Source organism: Petaurus breviceps, unplaced genomic scaffold (assembly GCF_028583685.1).
Source record: "Petaurus breviceps papuanus isolate PSGF00001 unplaced genomic scaffold, PetGlider_PUasm1.0 186, whole genome shotgun sequence".
Lineage (NCBI taxonomy): Eukaryota > Metazoa > Chordata > Mammalia > Diprotodontia > Petauridae > Petaurus > Petaurus breviceps.
In genome coordinates this window covers 49,538,306-49,555,881 of record NW_027185798.1, presented here as the reverse complement: position 1 = coordinate 49,555,881, position 17,576 = coordinate 49,538,306, and the positions used below count along the sequence as shown (strand labels likewise).

Below are 17,576 nucleotides of genomic sequence, written 5' to 3'. Positions count from 1 at the left end.
TATCCCAAAAACCAAGAGAGGGGAGAGTATCTAGGGAAACTGTAGTATCAATGTCTACAGGAAGATCAAGACCTATGAACACTGAGAAACAGCCGTTAGATTTGCCTGAGACTCCCTCTGCTACTAAGTCAGGTTGGTGCCAGTTCAAACTTTTAAGTGAAAGGGTAATGAGGAAAGTGGAGGAAAAATGGAACCCTGGTTCCCTGCTTCTCTCTGCTCCTTACCTTATCCAATCTCTACTAACTTATAGCAATAGTCAGATCTATAGCTACCATGTGGGAATGTTCAAGAAAGGTGAACATAATATAGTCCAACCCATTTTGCTCCTAGGGTCCTTACAGGAAGATCACTCAAAAACCTTTGGGATAGAGCAATGGCCTTGGAGTTAGGAGGACCTGAGTTCAAATCTGGCCTCAGATAGTTACTAGCTGTATGATCCTGGGCAAGTCACTTAATCCCAGTTGCCTCCAAATGTTAAAAAATAATAATAAACCACCCTTCACCTTCAGTCAAACTGTGAAGCAGGCTTTTTGAGTTTAAAGTCAGTTCTGATCCCTTCCCCCTAAAGGAGTGTGTAGTATAAGATCCGTGGACTAGGTCAGGCTTTGGTCATAAATCCAATACACTGCAGATCCTCAGGTAGGGATTTCAACATTGATTGTTTCACTGGGATATGGCAGATTGAAATCCATATAAACTGCAAGCCTACTGCAATTATGTTATTGGGGCAACAACTATTGGTTTTACCTAATGAAACATGAGTGACCCTGGTAGCAAAGGCTGCCCTCCAGCAATCTTGAGCAGCTAAGCCTAACTTTATTCACCAGTGCCAACAGAAAATAGAAACAACCTTCAGACCAGGGTTCCTAGAAAGGTCAAGGTGAGTTACTTTTTTTCCCCTTAATAGAGGATCACTCACATTTTAAAAGTATTTGGGTTCCCAAACACCAGGAGGACTTCTGTTGAATCTATTTAAGGTCATTGGAAAAGGGGTTCTAGAACTTTCCTATTTCTTGATTTTTCTGTCCTTTTCAGTTATAATCTACTCCCCATTCACGCACCCAAGCCTAGAACACTGGCTGACACTCCTGTAATTCTGGGATTTCGTCTACCAAGGAGCCAAAGGTAAAGCACTGTGCCACCTTGGAAAAGCTTCTGTTGCCTTCAAATTCCTTGCCAAGGCAGTATTTGAAGAGGCTTTCACTTTCTTGAGGCAGGCCCATGTATTATGTGTGGGAGTTTTCCCTGAGGGAAAGATTCAATTCTGCTTTAACTCCAAACTTTTTTTAATGGCAACTCTGATTCCCATTCACTTATGTATATTTCTTCTGCTTTTTTTTTTCTTAAAGGCCAGGATTTCACTTATCTCTTTCTTTGTGTGTATATCTGTGTGTGCTTGTGTATATGATTAAACTTTAAAGTTCACCTTTCAATACTCTTCATCCCCAAAGTAGATTAATTTTCAGTAATGATTAAGTCAGATTTCATCCATCCACCCCCAGACTCTTGCTTCCAATTTTCATAGGAACATGGAGTGTTCCTTCAAAACTCTGCCTTTCCAGAAAGCAAACTGCCTCCAAGACTAGTTAGTTTATGACTTAGATTTACCAGCTATTAAATACATTGTAGGTTATTAAATTCAGGACATGTTTATACTCACGAACAAGACCCAAGACTAGCACATTCAGCTTTCTGACTACAATTTTTGGCCTATCACTAAAGAAGAGAAATGGCAAAGAAGAAAGTCAACAATTTCAGACGTTTTTGTTGTTGCTTTTTTCTGTTTCATTAGCAAAAGCAACAGACAGTGGCTGTAACTTTTCAGTGGAAGAAAGGGCTTTTGGAACAGCAAAAGGGGTTAACTTATTCAAGTGGTAGGCACTTGACAAATTATTTGAACTGCCTTATAAAGTACAATAAAAAGTACGCTATATATGTAAGCAGAGGACCTGGATTTGAAAACACTACTTCTAACAACTGTATGCATTAGGAAAGTCACTGAAGCTCTCTGAGATTCTTTTTTTTTTTTCATCTATAAATCTATGAGCCTAGAAATAAGTGATAACCAGAAAAGGTGGGCTTGGAGTCAGCAAGGCTGGGAATCAAATCCTACTTCTGATATTTACTTGTGGTGTAGTCACTGAAAAGTTGCTTAACCTCTTGTATCCTCAACTATAAAATGGATGCATTTTATATGGGAGTGGTACTTGCCTCAAAGGGATACTGTGAGGTTCAAATGAGGTAATTAATACATGCAAAATGCTTTGGAAACTATAAAGTATTATGCAAATGTAAGCTATTGGTATTATTGTTGTTATTATAACTATGAATATGTTATTTCAGTTCATGGAGTCTACAAAGTGTGTGATGACAGTAGAATGGAAATGTCACCTAATTTCCAATTATCCTTACAGCAGAATCACAGGAATATTAGGAGGTTCCTGAGATGAACCAATGTGACTGCTGTAGAACCAGTTGTGCCTTTCTTTGGCCCACCCTCATTCCTGTGATGACAGGATGTGCATTTGGGAAGGGGGAGAAGCATAGAAATGTAGTGGAGAAAATTTTAAAATCTTGTGAAAATTATTAACTGCTTAGTTCCACATTTTTGACATAGATCCACTTGCTTTTCATTACTTAGTTAGAATAAAAACAATTTTCTTTTAAGAAAAAAATTCACAGGTCAAATACCTAATATGTGAGGTAGAGACAATAGAGATTATTACTAATAGAGTGGATAAAAACCCTACTATATTATCTTCATTTCTCGATGGCTTATTCCCAGCAGCCTTGACCAAAATCATTACATATATCCTTTAGAGAGTATACAGTCAGTCTAAAAATCATCTTCACTGGAGAAATACTAAAGAAATTTACAGATTAACTGTTGTAAGGTAACAAGCATTATTTTTAGACAGAAAGTTCAATGTACTCATTTTGGGGAAAGGATAGCATCAAGATTTTCTAGGAGATTTTGTTTGAGTTCTCTCTCGGTGGGACAATGGGCTGGAGCTTTCAGCATCTGCCAGCTAGGCAACAATAATTCAAGCTTCAGAAGAGCATTTACAAAGTGCTTACTTTGTGTCAGACACAGCGCCAACTGTTAAAGTGACAAAAACAAAACAAAAAACAATCTCTGCCCTCCAGGACCTTACATTCTAATGGAGACAACACATCTTGGTTGTTGTCTCTGAGTCATTGGGGGCTTTCTTGGCAGAGACTGAAGTGGTCTGCCATTTCCTTCTCCAGCACATTTTACAGATGAGGAACAGAGGTAAACAGTGTTAAATGACTTGCCCAGGCTCACACAGATAGTAAGCATGCAAGGCCAGATTTGAAACTCATGAACATGGGACTTCCTGATTCCAAGCCCAATGTTCTATTCACTTTGCCACCTAGCTGCCCTATACAACACTAGTCTACTCTATATTTATTCCATATGGACATAAAAGTAATCTTAGAAGAGAAGGCTTAGCAATTAGGAGAACCAGTAAAGTCTTCCTATAGAATGTGGCATTGGATCTGAGTTTTGAATCTAGCAAATATCTCGTCTACTCCAACTCTTGAGCAAGAGGAATGGCTCCACATTTGGCAAGAGCATGGAAATACTATCAGTGAAAGGAACCTAGGCCAGCTGGTGCCAAGGTAAAGGTGTAAGTCTCCTTCCACCAATACCCCTTTCAGTCTTCTTGCCAGACTTTTAAAAATTCAGATAAAACATGCAATTTGACAATCTGTCCAAATGCTGCCTGAGAGCACTTTGCCATAACATCAATTATGAAATATCTTCATATTTGCATGTCCTTGTGACCACAGGAAAGGCATTTAAACTTTTCTTGACCTCAATTCTTTTATCTATAAATGAAGGAGTTGAACTGGATGATTCATATGTTTAACTCTGATTGTCTGCTACCACTTAGTGTCTCAGATGCCAACAAAGACAACAGGTCTTTACCAACAGCTTACTTGTATATATATGGTATGTATTCATATGGCACAATGGATTGAGCACTAGACTTAGAGTAAGGAAAATCTGGGTTTGAAACCTGTGGCAGATATGTACCAGCTGTGTGACCCCAGACAAGTCACTTAACCACTTACAGACTTATTTTCTTCATCTCTAAAATAATAGCACCTACCTTCCAGGATTGTTTTGAAGATCAAATGACACATATACAAAGCACTTTGCAAGCTCTAAAACGCTTTCATAAATGCTAGCCAACATTATCACCAACTCATTCTTATTATTATTCATTATCACCTTGGCTAAGTACATTTACTTTCAGATTTCCAAATTGGGATTTGGGTTCCCCTATCTACTCCCATTTTAAATGTCACTTTCACTGTTAGTATAACAATTAGTTTTGTCTGTGTTTTTAATTGCTGTTATTTTATTTTGCTTTGTTTTCTGTTTTCATTATACTCTTTATACCTGGAGTGAAGTCAGGGTTTTATGGCTTTTGGCCAAAGACCACGGCTCATGTCAAGGTGCTTTGAACACCTGCACCATTTCCCAGTGACTTTGTTTTGTTTACATAAACTTGAACATGATCAGAACATTCTATTTCGAACTAGCATCAGAAATTAGAAGGCTCTCTGCCTTAAATCAAGTAACTTATGAAAAAGAACCTTCTTAAAGAGAAAGTTTAACCATGTATAAAGTTTGTATGGTTTTAACAGATCATAACATGATGTGGTCAAGGTCACTGAGACACAGTAATTAATCTCTTTCTGTGTTTAAGTGGAAAAACACCAGCAGCATGAAACTAGATCCTTAGACACACAAAGGGACAGGCCTTTCAATATCCACAAGTGGTTTGTCATGAAATAACAACCACCTACCTTTTCCAGACAGTAGCCTCATCCATGACCATAAACTTCCTAGTATGTGTACTATTTACCTACTGAATAATAGGGTTAATAATAACCTTTCTAGGACTGGGATTTGTTTATTTTGGGGGGGGAGGGTTAATGGATTTTAATAGAAGAATGACTTTTCCCATGTGCAAGTTAATTTTTGTAAAACTTAGTACCCTGTCAAATTTTGTTTGCAGTAGATTCATTTTGAGACAAAGAATCAATTAACAGACTTGGAGTGCAATTTCCTTGCAATCATTTAGTCCAATTCTTTCATTGAACAGATGAGGAAACTGAGGCCCAGAAAGGTGAAAGCAACTTGTCCAAGATTTTGTGGAAATTATTTAGATGCCCCTCAAGGAGAGCCAGAGAACCAATGCAAGCTCTTTAAAAGCAAGAATGAATTATTTTTTTCTCTGTGTCAACAGTAACTACCTCAGGACCTCTTATTTTCTTTAATTTTTGGTTTTGGGGGAGGCAATAAGGGTGGGCCATACCTGTGATTTCATTGGTGTAGAGTAGTGGTTCTCAATCTTTTTAGTCTCCAGACCCTTTCACACTCTTAAAAGTTATTGAACACCCCAAAGAGTTTCTGTTCATGTGAATTATATCTATCAGTATTTACCATATTCAAAATTAAAATGTTTTATTATTGTGAAAATAGTTTTGACCTCAACTACTCCCTGAAAGTATCTCTGAGGATCCTCTGACCACAGGTTCAGAACTGCTGGTGAAGAAACTCTCCTGAATGACATCAGCCACTTCTGCAAATATGTCATCTTAGAGAATTGCCATGGGGCACTGAATGGTAAAAGGGACATATCAAGGGTCACCAGGACAATGTGTCACAGGTGAACCCTTAAATTCCAATCGTTTTTCCAAAGCTGATTCTCTATGTCAAGGTGCCTCTCTCACCTTGCTCAGGGTAGGCACTTAATAAATGTTTGCTGAATTTAATGAAATGGCATTGAAGTGCCATCCAATCCACTTCTCTATCCTTTATACCATCTGGTTTCTATTGGGTAAACAGTCACATGTTAGTGCCATATCATTGCTTAAGCTTTCTTTTTTGAACCATTTTTAAGAATAGCACTTCAACTTTAATGTAGGCATGCTAATGTTATAACCATTAGCTTAGGTTTTCCCATCTCTCTATTAATCTGTTAAAAAAAATTAGAAAATAAATTTCAGTAGAGACACAAAGGCAATTAATGTGACTCTCCCCCCCCCCTGCCGCCCATGAACTGACCAGTGCAACTCATTCAAATGTGTATGAATGCTCCTTTTACCTCTGATTATGTCATTTTTGCATTTAAAAGAACCATTTCTGCTCAAGTTAGCAAACAATGCAGAAAGCAAGCATGTAAAAACTTGAATCTTACCTCAGGTTTGAGCGTCCCTTGTTCTGAAACAAATGTAAAAATGGGCATTGTCAGTATAAGCAATTGTGTTGGATTAGAAATCTCAGCCTGGGCTCTGCAGCCTGCTAAAACATTCAGACTTTGTTTTCCTAACTGATACCTGTAATATATTTCCAGGGTCCCTGGGGCTGGGCTAGTTATTGTTTTGCAACTCTGGTTCTCTGACCTGATTGGCTTGCCAGGAAAATGACTCAGAGCTCTAAATGGCTTGCTTATAGGCTATACTTAACTCTCTGAATTGCTTATTAAGCAGTGTCAAATAATTAAACCACAAAAGCTTCTCGAGTAGAGGGTTTGCATTAACTTTCTATGCATGAGAGAAAGCTGTCTCCTCTCAACTTTATTACCTTAAACCTGGTATTAGGATTTAAAATTGCACCTACGTGCCATACGTTTACGTTCCCACTACAAGTTAAACAATGAAGACTAAGGCACATTAACACTTTTGATTACATGTATACAGTTTTCATGTCTGCTTGACCCAATTCTGATCTAAAGAGAATAACTAAAAAATCAGCATTGAATTAGATGTCAACATTCTCCCCTCTTTTGTGACTTAGGTAAAATTAAAGATTTGCTCTTGACCTCAGTGTACTCATCTGTGAAATAGGAATAACAATAGTTACACTATGAAAATGAATAATGGCTATAGAGTGCTTTGAGATCTTTCGATGCATTAATGCCAGAGAAGAGTAAAGCAACAATTATTACTAGAGCAGGCCCACATGCTGCCTCTTCGAAAGCTAACAAACAGGATTAGGTGCAGAAAGACATTGCCGGTTGGCCAACAGTTAGACTCTTGAGCATCCCACATCACGGACAAATTCAGTGATATTCCTTAGTCACCCCAGGACATCAGATCTTTTCTACCCCAAAATGATTCCATAAATTGAAAGCAGAGCCAAGTTATCAGGGAAGAAAGCAGAGATCTAACAAGATGTTAGACCTTGTGGTAAGTTGCTAGTAGTGGGGCAGAAATGAAAGCAAAAGTCAAACATACTAAGACTTCTAGACCAGCCTCTGCCACCCATCAGCTGGGTGACCTTGAGTAAGTCCCTCAAATTCCCTGGATTGGATTAGCTGATGGATATGATCCCTACAAACCCTAGAATTCACATGACTTATGAATTCTAAGGAGCCCTATAATCAGAATTCCAGGGAGAGACTCCCACTGCAGCATATACCTAGGCAGCTGTAACAGGTTCACACAATGAACCTGCCTGAGGCTAACAGAACGAGTTTTCTTTTGCCTTTTACCTTTTTCCCCCTCTTTCCTTTTATTTTTTTTTTCTAAGAGAATATTCTTTATTAGTGGGAATAGGAGAAAGGCATAGACTGAAAGTCACCTTCCTTCTAGAGAAAAACCATGTGCCTGAGTGCTTTTCATCAATTTCAAATGCAAGTCACCTTGGCTTTCCCAGACTGGCGTTGTCCAGGAAAGCAGTTCTGCCTGACCCTGAACCTTCCCTCTTCCCACATCCCAGGGAGAACAGCTCCCTGCAGATGTGGAAGTGGAAGGAACACCTGTCCTTACAGCACAGAGTTCTAGAGTCTTCTTTTGTCCCAGCAGATGAGGGAAGCAGCTTCTGAATACATTAAAACCTTCCTGGACATGTAAGGGAGCCAGACAACAGCAAGGGGACTGATGGGGCTTGTTTTAAACCAGTCTATACTTGGTGCTGCGTTCCCTGTGCATTCACACACACTGGAAATGCACTCTCCCCTCATCTTGAGCAATCAGAATTCTTAATTTCCTTCAATGCTCAACTTAAATACCACTTTTTTGTCCAGTCTTTCCTCACTCCCTAGTTTTTACTGTTTTCCCCTATTACCAATCTCCATGAGAATATAAGTTCCTTGAAGGCAGGGGCTGTTTTGCTTTTTGCTTGCATTTGTGTTTAACACAATGGCTGCCAAATATTAAGCCCCTAATAATAATAATAAAGCTTACTGATTGGGTTTGACTACAGTTTGTATTTTCTTGGTCAAATGCAGGCTCCTCCAAGCCCGTTTCAATTTTTTTGGTCTTTGAATACTCAGGATATAACACAATGTCTAGCAAATAGTAAACACTTAATAAATGCTTGTCGACTACATGTTGTGTCATCCTAATAAAATACAGGCTGCTTCAGTTTATTTGGAGGGGGAGGGGTGTGGATCTTTGTATCCCTGGCACCCAGTACAAGACCCCTGTACACTGTAGGTGCTTGATATATTTAAAAAAATAAATAAGTAATGAGTGAATTGGTGAGAGAACTTGTTTGAATTTAGGGGATATATCAACTATAGTGAGAAGCCACAATGAGCAATAATGATGGGTCCTGAATCTTTCTTACTCAACAAGCATTTAGTAGATATCTATTATGTTCCAGGCACTGGTTTCTGTGAGTTGGATATAAGATGGAGGCAGGGGTTCTATCCTCTGGAGGCAAGCCAACCAAAGCAAATCTTCCCTTTCACACTAGACCTTTTCAAGCTCCATGGTTAGTCGGGATTATATTATATGCCATTCTAGAGGTAACACAGAACATTTCACAAATGTGAAGAAGAAGTAGGCAATGATAAGTCTGGAACTGCCTGCTGAATTATACCAACTAATTTTCATTCCTAGAGAAGGATGTTCAGCAGCAAATAAATGTGACACTTTCATAGTGAGAACACAGACAGAACAATACTTAAATGAAAGTCGATTTTCTTTCTTTTTGCCTTTACCACCAGAGATCATTCTGTCTTATTAACACGAGGGATTCCTGAGTCTAGGAAGGCAAAGCACAGCCAAGTCACTTTATCAAGCTTAGCTTACTTGGGGCATAGTCAAGCCATGGAAATCAAGCTTCCCTTAAAGGGCTGAATTTACGAATGAAGCGCAGATCAGGTGGATGCCCAGTCAACCTCATGTTAGCTAAGCCTTCCCTAAATTCAGAATGGGGCACACTTCTCTCGTTTGCCCAGAAAGACCAATAAACTTTATAATGAATAAACTTTCTTTTTGTCTGAAGGCTCTTCTGGTTCCTGATGAAAAGAACATTTTAGTCCAAAATGTGATCTAAGTACCTGTCTACTGATGTGTTCTTTGCAAAACCTGCTCCTGATTACAAAGCTTACAAAACCCATCATTTACCTCCATCTGATATCTTATTTGCATGAAACTGACATCATAATTTATAACACTCAGATTCAAGACTCTTGTCTCCCAAGGGTATAGTTACCCAACAGGGCTACTAGGCAAGACCTAACAGTGTGAGGTGTAAATCTAAATATTGGGACACCAACCTCACCTGAGTACTACCAAAGGAAAGAAGTTGCTGTCTTGTGATATCCCTCATACTCTATCTCACCCCTCACTTCTCCTGGGGACATTCCCAGGAAAGTCAATCTATTCTTCAAGTACCCAAAAGTTTGTAATCCTTAATTCATGTTTACCATGAAGCTCTGCTCCTGAAGTTGCAATGGATCCAACAGTAAAATTTTTTTTACCCTTTCAAGAATGTTTCAGGGCAGTGACTCATAATTCGACTGCCAATCTTTTATCATGTCCCTACTGGTTCTGTGAAATTTAGAAATGAGAGGTTCCTTAGTTGTTCTGGAGCCTGTGTCGAACAAAATCTCCAGAATCAAAGTAAGAACATAGCTGTATGGATACATTTGCCCAAGGAAAGTGATTTTTCAAGGAGGCTTCAGGCAAACTTTTCAAAATTAATTTGGTTCCATGGAAAAATCTGCTGTATTAGCTTGGTTACCTATTTTTGTATGCTATCAAAAAGCATCTATATTTCTTAAGGGTAAATGAAAGCCAGCAAAGAGTAATGGTTACAGAGCTAATTATGGAAGGAAGACCCAGGTTCAAATGCCTATACATGCTGATTGGGCTGTGTGACCCTTGGCAAGTCACTTAACCTCTTAGTGCCCCAAGCAACTCTCTAAAATGATAAATTGCCAAACAAGAGTTAATCTTTATTAGAAAAAGGAGTGCCCTATCAGTAGAATTCCAGAATAAATTCATGTGTGTAAATAGTACAGCAAGCTTTCATTCCAGGCAGTGTGGTTCAGTGGAGCATGGCTTTGAAATCTAGAAAACATGGGTTCAAGTCCTCCCCCTATGATACTGGCTATGTAACCCTGGGCAAGTCACCTGCCCCACTACAATATAAAGTACAGGCCAGCAGCATCAGTGGAGAGAGTTTGCACAATAGAAATTCCTTCACGCTAATGAAAGCACTACAGGAAACAAAAAATTATTAATGTGGCTTTTTCCACAGTTTTCATTTGGGCTATTTTTTGTGAAATATTTAAATGGAAAGACAAAAGGATGGATAGAGCTTTGGGGAAAAGCTCAAAAATGTTATGCACATTGAATAAATGCCATAGCATTCTGTAAAATGTATTGTAGCATTCTGCATAAACTGTAAATAATATTTAGAAACTATTTTGTATTTCAAACCTTATTCAGGAATCATATCAGGAAATCAACCAGCTGATATCTCATTTCCAGTTCATGTTAATGATGATTTATACCTAGTTATTGTGACCCAAATGTGGGAATTCATTTCCCTTTTTCTTTTAAGACTTAAAATGAATGATAATCATAGGTAGAATTTATAGGGTTTTAAGATTTACAAAGTACTTTACCCGTGTTATCTCATTTGATAAGGAAAGGGGTTTCTGATTTATGTAATAAACCAAGTACTAAAGTAATAAGTTAAAAAGGAGAGTTCTCTTATGACTACAGCAGTGATATTCAGATCAAGCAGAACGGGCTCACCCAGTCTTACAACCAAATTTAAGAAAAAAACACTACAAAATGCCCCAAAGCAGGCTGGGATATTTCTATCAGTTTAACAATTTTATACAAGTGTTTTCTAACCTATCAAACATCCCACCATGTTATTTTGTATGCTTTTGTGGGGTAAAACATAATCCTTTTAGGGTTTGGAAAAGTCCATTACTGATTCAAGAATGGTTTAAATAAAATTCATCAAGATGCTCCCTTTGCATGCACCAAGTTCCACTAAGTAGCTGTCAGCCATCAGCAGACCAAGCCACACTCTTTCTAATGCAACAGCAGCAGCAGAGGCAGCTGTCCTAGATAATCAAGCAATTAAGAAGATAAGAAATGGGAATCTGTTAGTTATGCATTCCAGAAGCTGAGGCTTGCATTCCCACTAAAGGAATGGTGGGCCAGACTGGAGTAGTCTGCTCCAGGAGGCTTTGTTGGGAATTTGATTCCTCCTTTTATAGAGAGAAAATGCAAAGCAAGCTCTATTGGGTGAGGCTGGGGTGAAAGAGGGCAGGAGAGGGTTTCCTCATCTACTGAACAGAAAGCAAGGCAGAGGCATTCTGTCCTAGCATGTGAACTGCAAACTGCAGCATTGTACCAAGGGGAGGGTGGCCCAGACTAATCCTGGCCCTGTAATGACTTGTTGAGAAAGACTAGTGTAAAGGTGCCCGTGCCCATTGTTCAGATTAAGCCACTAGCAGAGCATGGAGGCTATGGGAAAATGTTTATATGCTATTGTTCACTTGAAGGCAGAGAAGGCTCAGTCCAGTAGGGTGAGATGGAAATGGTGGCCTGGGCCAGCTTCCCACCCCACAGGCAATAGCATGGGCTAAAGTGCCCACTCACTCCCCAGCTGGGTACAAGAACTCTCCACTTCACTTTCAAGCCTTCTCATGAACAGAAACACACCTAAAGACCTTAATAAAAGGACTCCTCTCCCATATCGGTTATGCTCCAACTGTTACTCGGACAGAGATGTGTACAGACATGACTGTAATGAATAGATGACTTTTCTCCCCTTGTAAAAGCCCCACCCTTCTGTTACAAGTACTTCTTGTCTCCATAACAAATCAGACTAGATCAAAACAAGGATTCACATAGATAGTGGACCTGCACTCAGGGGCTGGGGAAGAAAACATGCACAGAACTAAATTTTCATAAAGGAGTCTCTCACATGCTTTGTTAAATGCTAGAGGACAAGGGGTTTATTTATAGGATAGATTCTTAACTGGAAGGGGCACTGAGCACCTCCTTCCTCATTTAAGGCATAGTGAGGTGTCAAATCTCTGGACATAGGAATCACAAAGACACGGGTTTGAATCCCACTTCAGATGCTTAACTAGGTGACCCTGTGCAAGTTATAAGCTATCTGAGCCTCAGTTTCCTCAGCTATAATGGGGATAACACTGCAGAATTAATAGGAGGATCAAATGAGATAATGTATCCAAAGAAGCACCGGGGAGACCCTCCAGAAAGCTGGAGATGGAAGGGCTGAGTTCAAATCCTGTCTCAGATACTAACTATAGTTAGGCGAACCTAGGAAAGTCTCAAAACTTCTCTCAGCTTGTTTCCTCACTTGTAAAATACATAATGATAGGACCTACCTCCCAGGGTTGTTGTGAGGATCAAATGAGATAGCATAAAAAGTGCATTGCAGACCTTAAAGTGATATATAAACCTGATTATTATTATAAAAAACAATATTATTAAATTAATAATTCAATGTTTATTATTTTATTATTGAGAATATAATATATTGTATTATAATAATATTATATTATTTGTTTAAATTAATACATAATTAAAATTATAATAAAATTATTTAAATAATTATTTTCTGTTACCAGTGAGGAAAATGAGGCATAGAAATGCCAAAAGTCACACAGGGGGCAAGCAACAGAGATCTGACATGACCAAATCTAGTCTTCTTACAGTAGCTCCATGGTAACATGTCCTGCAAAGTCACTAAGACTTCACTAAGCATTTTCTCTGAGAGAAAATTCAGATATATTGAGGAAACAATAATATTAGTTGGGGGAGGGGTATAGAGGCTGATCTGCTGGATATAAGTACTGAGTGTTTGCTGTGTTCTTTATTTATGCTGGGCTAGGTACTGGGTGGCACAATAAAGGTATCTACAACACAGCCACAGTCATCAAGAAGTAGAGAATCAAAGGATTGAAAGTGGAAAGGCACCTTAGACATCTAATGCAGTTCCTTCATTTTACAAGTGAGGTTCAATGGGAGGAAGGTGCTTGGCCCAGGATGATCCAGCTGGGCAGCAGGAGAGCCAAGACACAAACCCAGGTCCTTGGAATTCAGGCAAATAAGATTGCACATGTGAAATAATAAGCAATGAACAATGCAATCCAGATAAGGTCAGAAATGTCTAAATATAATTCCATGGACAATTAAGGGAAAAATGGATATTCATGGGAGATTGAAGCAGAGGTAACTTTGTAAATGTTTAACAAGGGGCTGGAGTGAGGGTGGGGGTGGAGGGAATGTGTGCCATCCTCTGAAGTTTATTCTGCATTATTAACACTTTTTTAAGTCTAGACAATCAACAAAACAATAAATCAGGCCATGATTTGTAGCCTTTGCTGATTTCCGAGGTGTTCACATTGTAAACTGAATAGGTTTTAACTGTAAGCTTGCTCCAGCATACCCCTGGGTTGAAATGTTCAGGGAGGGCTTCATGAGAGAGTTTCTGGAGAACTTGAGAGGGAACAGAGAGACTTCAGTGGTTAGAGAAGAGGAAAGGGCAGGCCAGGAAGACAGATAACTATAAAGTCAATGTGAAGAAGGATAATGTAGACAGATCTAAATGGAGCTCAAGATTGTTTTTCTCCCAAGAAAGAAGGGTTATCCTTATCATGACATGATATTAAGTGCCTTGTACAAGACTTTTGGCCACACCCTTGGGCCTGATTGGTTGGTTGGTTGCTCAGAGGATCAAAACAACATCACTACGTCAGGGTCAAGGTTTCCAACCGTGGCTCATCAGACCAAAATGAGCTCAGAAAGTTCTACTACAGGTCAGGCACAAATAGTCAATATGAAGATTTGGAGAAGAGACATCTCTAAATTTACATAGTTCACATTTCTTTTGAGCTACTGAAATTCTGCTTAACTCATAGAGCACAATGCCTTCTTTGATTCAGGCATACCATGCTGGGCAATCTTGTGCCAGTGTCAACCAGGTCTCACAATCAATTCCAAAATTCTTCGAAGAGACCTTGAGAGTGTCCTTGTATTGCTTCTTCTGCCTCTATGTGAGTCCTTTCCTTGTGTGAGTTCTCTGTAAAATGGTATTTTAGGTAAATGTATATTTGGCATACGAACCACATGGCCAGCCCACTGGAGCTGCACTGTCTATAGTAGAGTTTGAATGCTTGGCTCAAGAAAGAACATCAGTGTCTCTAGTACCTTATCCATGCTGTGTTACATCTCAGCCCCAGATGCTGCATTGAGTGCACAACCATCTGAGAACAAAAAGTCAAACAACAATCTCCCTCCACTTTAGTCTTGGCTTGTAGCTTTTTCAAGTTAAATAATTTGCCATCAGTGTAGTAGCCGATCACAATGCCATTTTCATCCTCACTGAAGGTATCTGAAAACATCATGCTAAAAAAGCATTGGAGCAAGCACACAGACCTGCTTCATTCCATTGGTGACTAGGGAAGTGTGAGAGCATCATTCATCATCTAGAACATTATCTAGAACTTATCTAGAACCGGCCATCATGAAACTGTCCAACAATACTGATAACTTCTCTGGGCAAACAAATTTTCTGTGCTCTTCCACAAACCCTCATCACTAACAGTACCGAAGACCTTGGGCAGACCTACAAACATTGTGTACAGACCTCTGTTCTGCTCCTAGCATTTCTCCTGGAGCTGTCCAGCAGCAAACATCATATCAACCATTCCTTGGCCCTTTCTGAAGCCACACTGGCTCTTGACCATCTTCCGTGTGAATGATCAGTCTATTAAGGATGATTCTGGCAAGAATCTTGCCAACAGTGACTTAGAGAGATCCCCACCACACCCCGCCAGTGATTGTCACAGGACAACTTTTTCCTTTTCTTTTATAGAGATGGACAATGGAGACATTCTTGAACTCCTAGGGGAATAACCTCCTCTTGCCAAGGGAGATTTCTGTCAGCTTTTGTATGAGCCATAGGCCCCCTGACTTATAAATCTCAGCTGGAACAGAATCAGCACCAGGTACTTTACCACACAAGAGAAGCCTTATGGATGCTTTTGAAGGAATCTCTTCTTCAGCTGGAAATTCAGCTATAGAAGCATTTACTTCAATCTGAGGTATACAGTCAATGGCTTCAGCATTGGTTGATGATGGTCTGCTGAGGACATTATGGAAGTGTGCAACCCATCTCTCCAGGATCCTGCCCTTATCACACAAATCAATGAGGCTCCATCAGTTCTGAGAAGTTGAGATGCATCATAGGTCTTTGGCCCATAAATAGCCTTTGGAACATCATAAAAGTGTTTTGGATGGTTACTATGAGCATAAAACTGAATTTATCTGCCTTCTTATTGAGCGAAGAATTCTGCATCTCTCTAAACTTTCCTTGTACTTTACTTTGTTTTTTTGCTTTTTTGGGGGGGAGGGGCAATTGGTGTTAAGTGACTTGCGCAAGGTCACATGGCTGGTAAGTGTTAAGTGTCTGAGGCCACATTTGAACTCGGGTCCTCCTGACTCCAGGGCCGGTACTCTATTCACTGTGCCACCTAGCTACCCTGGATGAACTATCCTGCTGTTAAACCCTGTGGAGTTCTCATTTTTCATTTGGCAGTTTCTGAATTTCCCCATTATTTTTTTTTTCAAATCAGTCTTGATATGTGAGATGTTTTGGCCCAGATGAGTCAATGTGGTGCTGTACACCAAATCTCTGAAAGCCACCCACTCATTTTCTGCTCCACTGTTGCCAACCCTGGGTCAGCTCCACTTTCCCTCCAAGTTAGCAATGCACTGTTCACCCCCAGAGAAACACTCTAATCTCTTGACATGAAGTCTTCTGGTAGTTCTATTGCCTTGGGGCCACCGTCCTTGTTAAATGCAAATGTTTAGCTTAGAGAGGATAAGTCTATGATCAGTTCAACATTCTGTGCCATATATCACCTTTTTTACCCTCAAATCCTGTCTGTCTCTTCTTTTTACAATGACATAGTCTATTAAATGCCAAAGTTTGCTGCAAGGGTACATCCACAAAGTTTTATTGCATTTAGGTAAATGCAAGACAGTGTTGGTGATGGCCATGAGATACATAGGTCTTCAGTAGTAAGTGTTGCTGTTGCTGTTTCCAAATCCATTCTTCCCAAGGACTCCCTGGCATGTCGAATCGTCTACACCCACTCTGGGGTTAAAGTCACTCAGAATTACCAGCCTGTCCTCTTTTGGCACATTGATGATGAGGGTCTCCAAGTCTTCATAAGAGTTTTTTTTTTTTTAACCTCATCAGGGTGGGAGTATATGCACCGATGATGGTGGTGTAGCATTTTCCTACAAATGGTAATCATCTTCTCAAAAGCCTGTTATTCACTCCTTTTGAGAGGCATATAAATTTGTTGACTAGATTAGTTTTGATTGCAAAACCTATGCCAGCTTCACAGTGTCCCTCATCTCTGTAGCCACTCCAGAAAATGTGTATCCAGCTCCAACTTTGGTAAGTTGGTCATTATTTGTGAGCCTTTTCATTTGGGACTGCTGTTTGGATTTGATGCCTGCTGAGTTCTCTTACAACAAGAGCTATTTGTCTTTCTGGTGTACTAGATTTCATGTTGTCCATAAGTGCGCACACATTCCTTTACCCTTGATCATTATCTCCATTTTCATTATTCACCAATTTCCCCTGGGGAATGGGCTTGAGAAGGCAAAGGGCATCTTGCTCTGTCTTCCTCATCTGGATGTCCTTTAATACAGCACTGGCAATACACAGGGAGTTCAAGGCATTGCCTTGATAATGAGAATCATCTTTGGAAAAAATTTTGTACATTTTTTTTTTTGTTGTTTTTCAACCTTATGGTAAAATCCCTACCTTCCACAATAAGCAAGCCAGGGTTAGGTTAAGTGAAGTAGATAATCTTCAGGGCACCTTTTTTAATTCCTTCCTCACACCAGGAGGTAAGAAGGGCATTCCTTAAAAAAAAAAGGAGGGCATTCCTTAAAAAAAAAAAAAGGCTGCTCAACCAACCAGAGGGCTGCAGAAACCCACTGCTTCTTCAATTCAGTAAGAAGATAACCCTAATGACCTGGATGCCTATGTATAGGATTGTGACTACAGGCATATTCACAACTGCTGCTTCATCACTTGTCCCTTGTCACAGGCCTTTGAAGGTAAAAATGTATCTTTTAACTCAAGCATAAATTGGATCTAAGTGAGGCAGAGTTGTTGGAAATCATAAGGTTCACTCTCTCACATCACTGAAGTCCAGCAACAAGATGAAAGTCACAATGACTGGCAATGGCTTGGGATGCAGTGGGTGACATTGGCATTG

General features: G+C 39.6%; 1 protein-coding gene across 1 annotated transcript in view; it reads right to left on the bottom strand.

Moving 5' to 3' along the window:
• Positions 1–17,576, bottom strand: part of VAV3 (vav guanine nucleotide exchange factor 3) — a 457,197-nt gene that overhangs the window by 133,867 nt on the left and 305,754 nt on the right. The window contains exon 18 of the mRNA XM_069090495.1: positions 6,240–6,262. Coding sequence (XP_068946596.1) covers positions 6,240–6,262 — 23 coding nt within the window. The remainder of the gene's footprint in view (positions 1–6,239; positions 6,263–17,576) is intronic.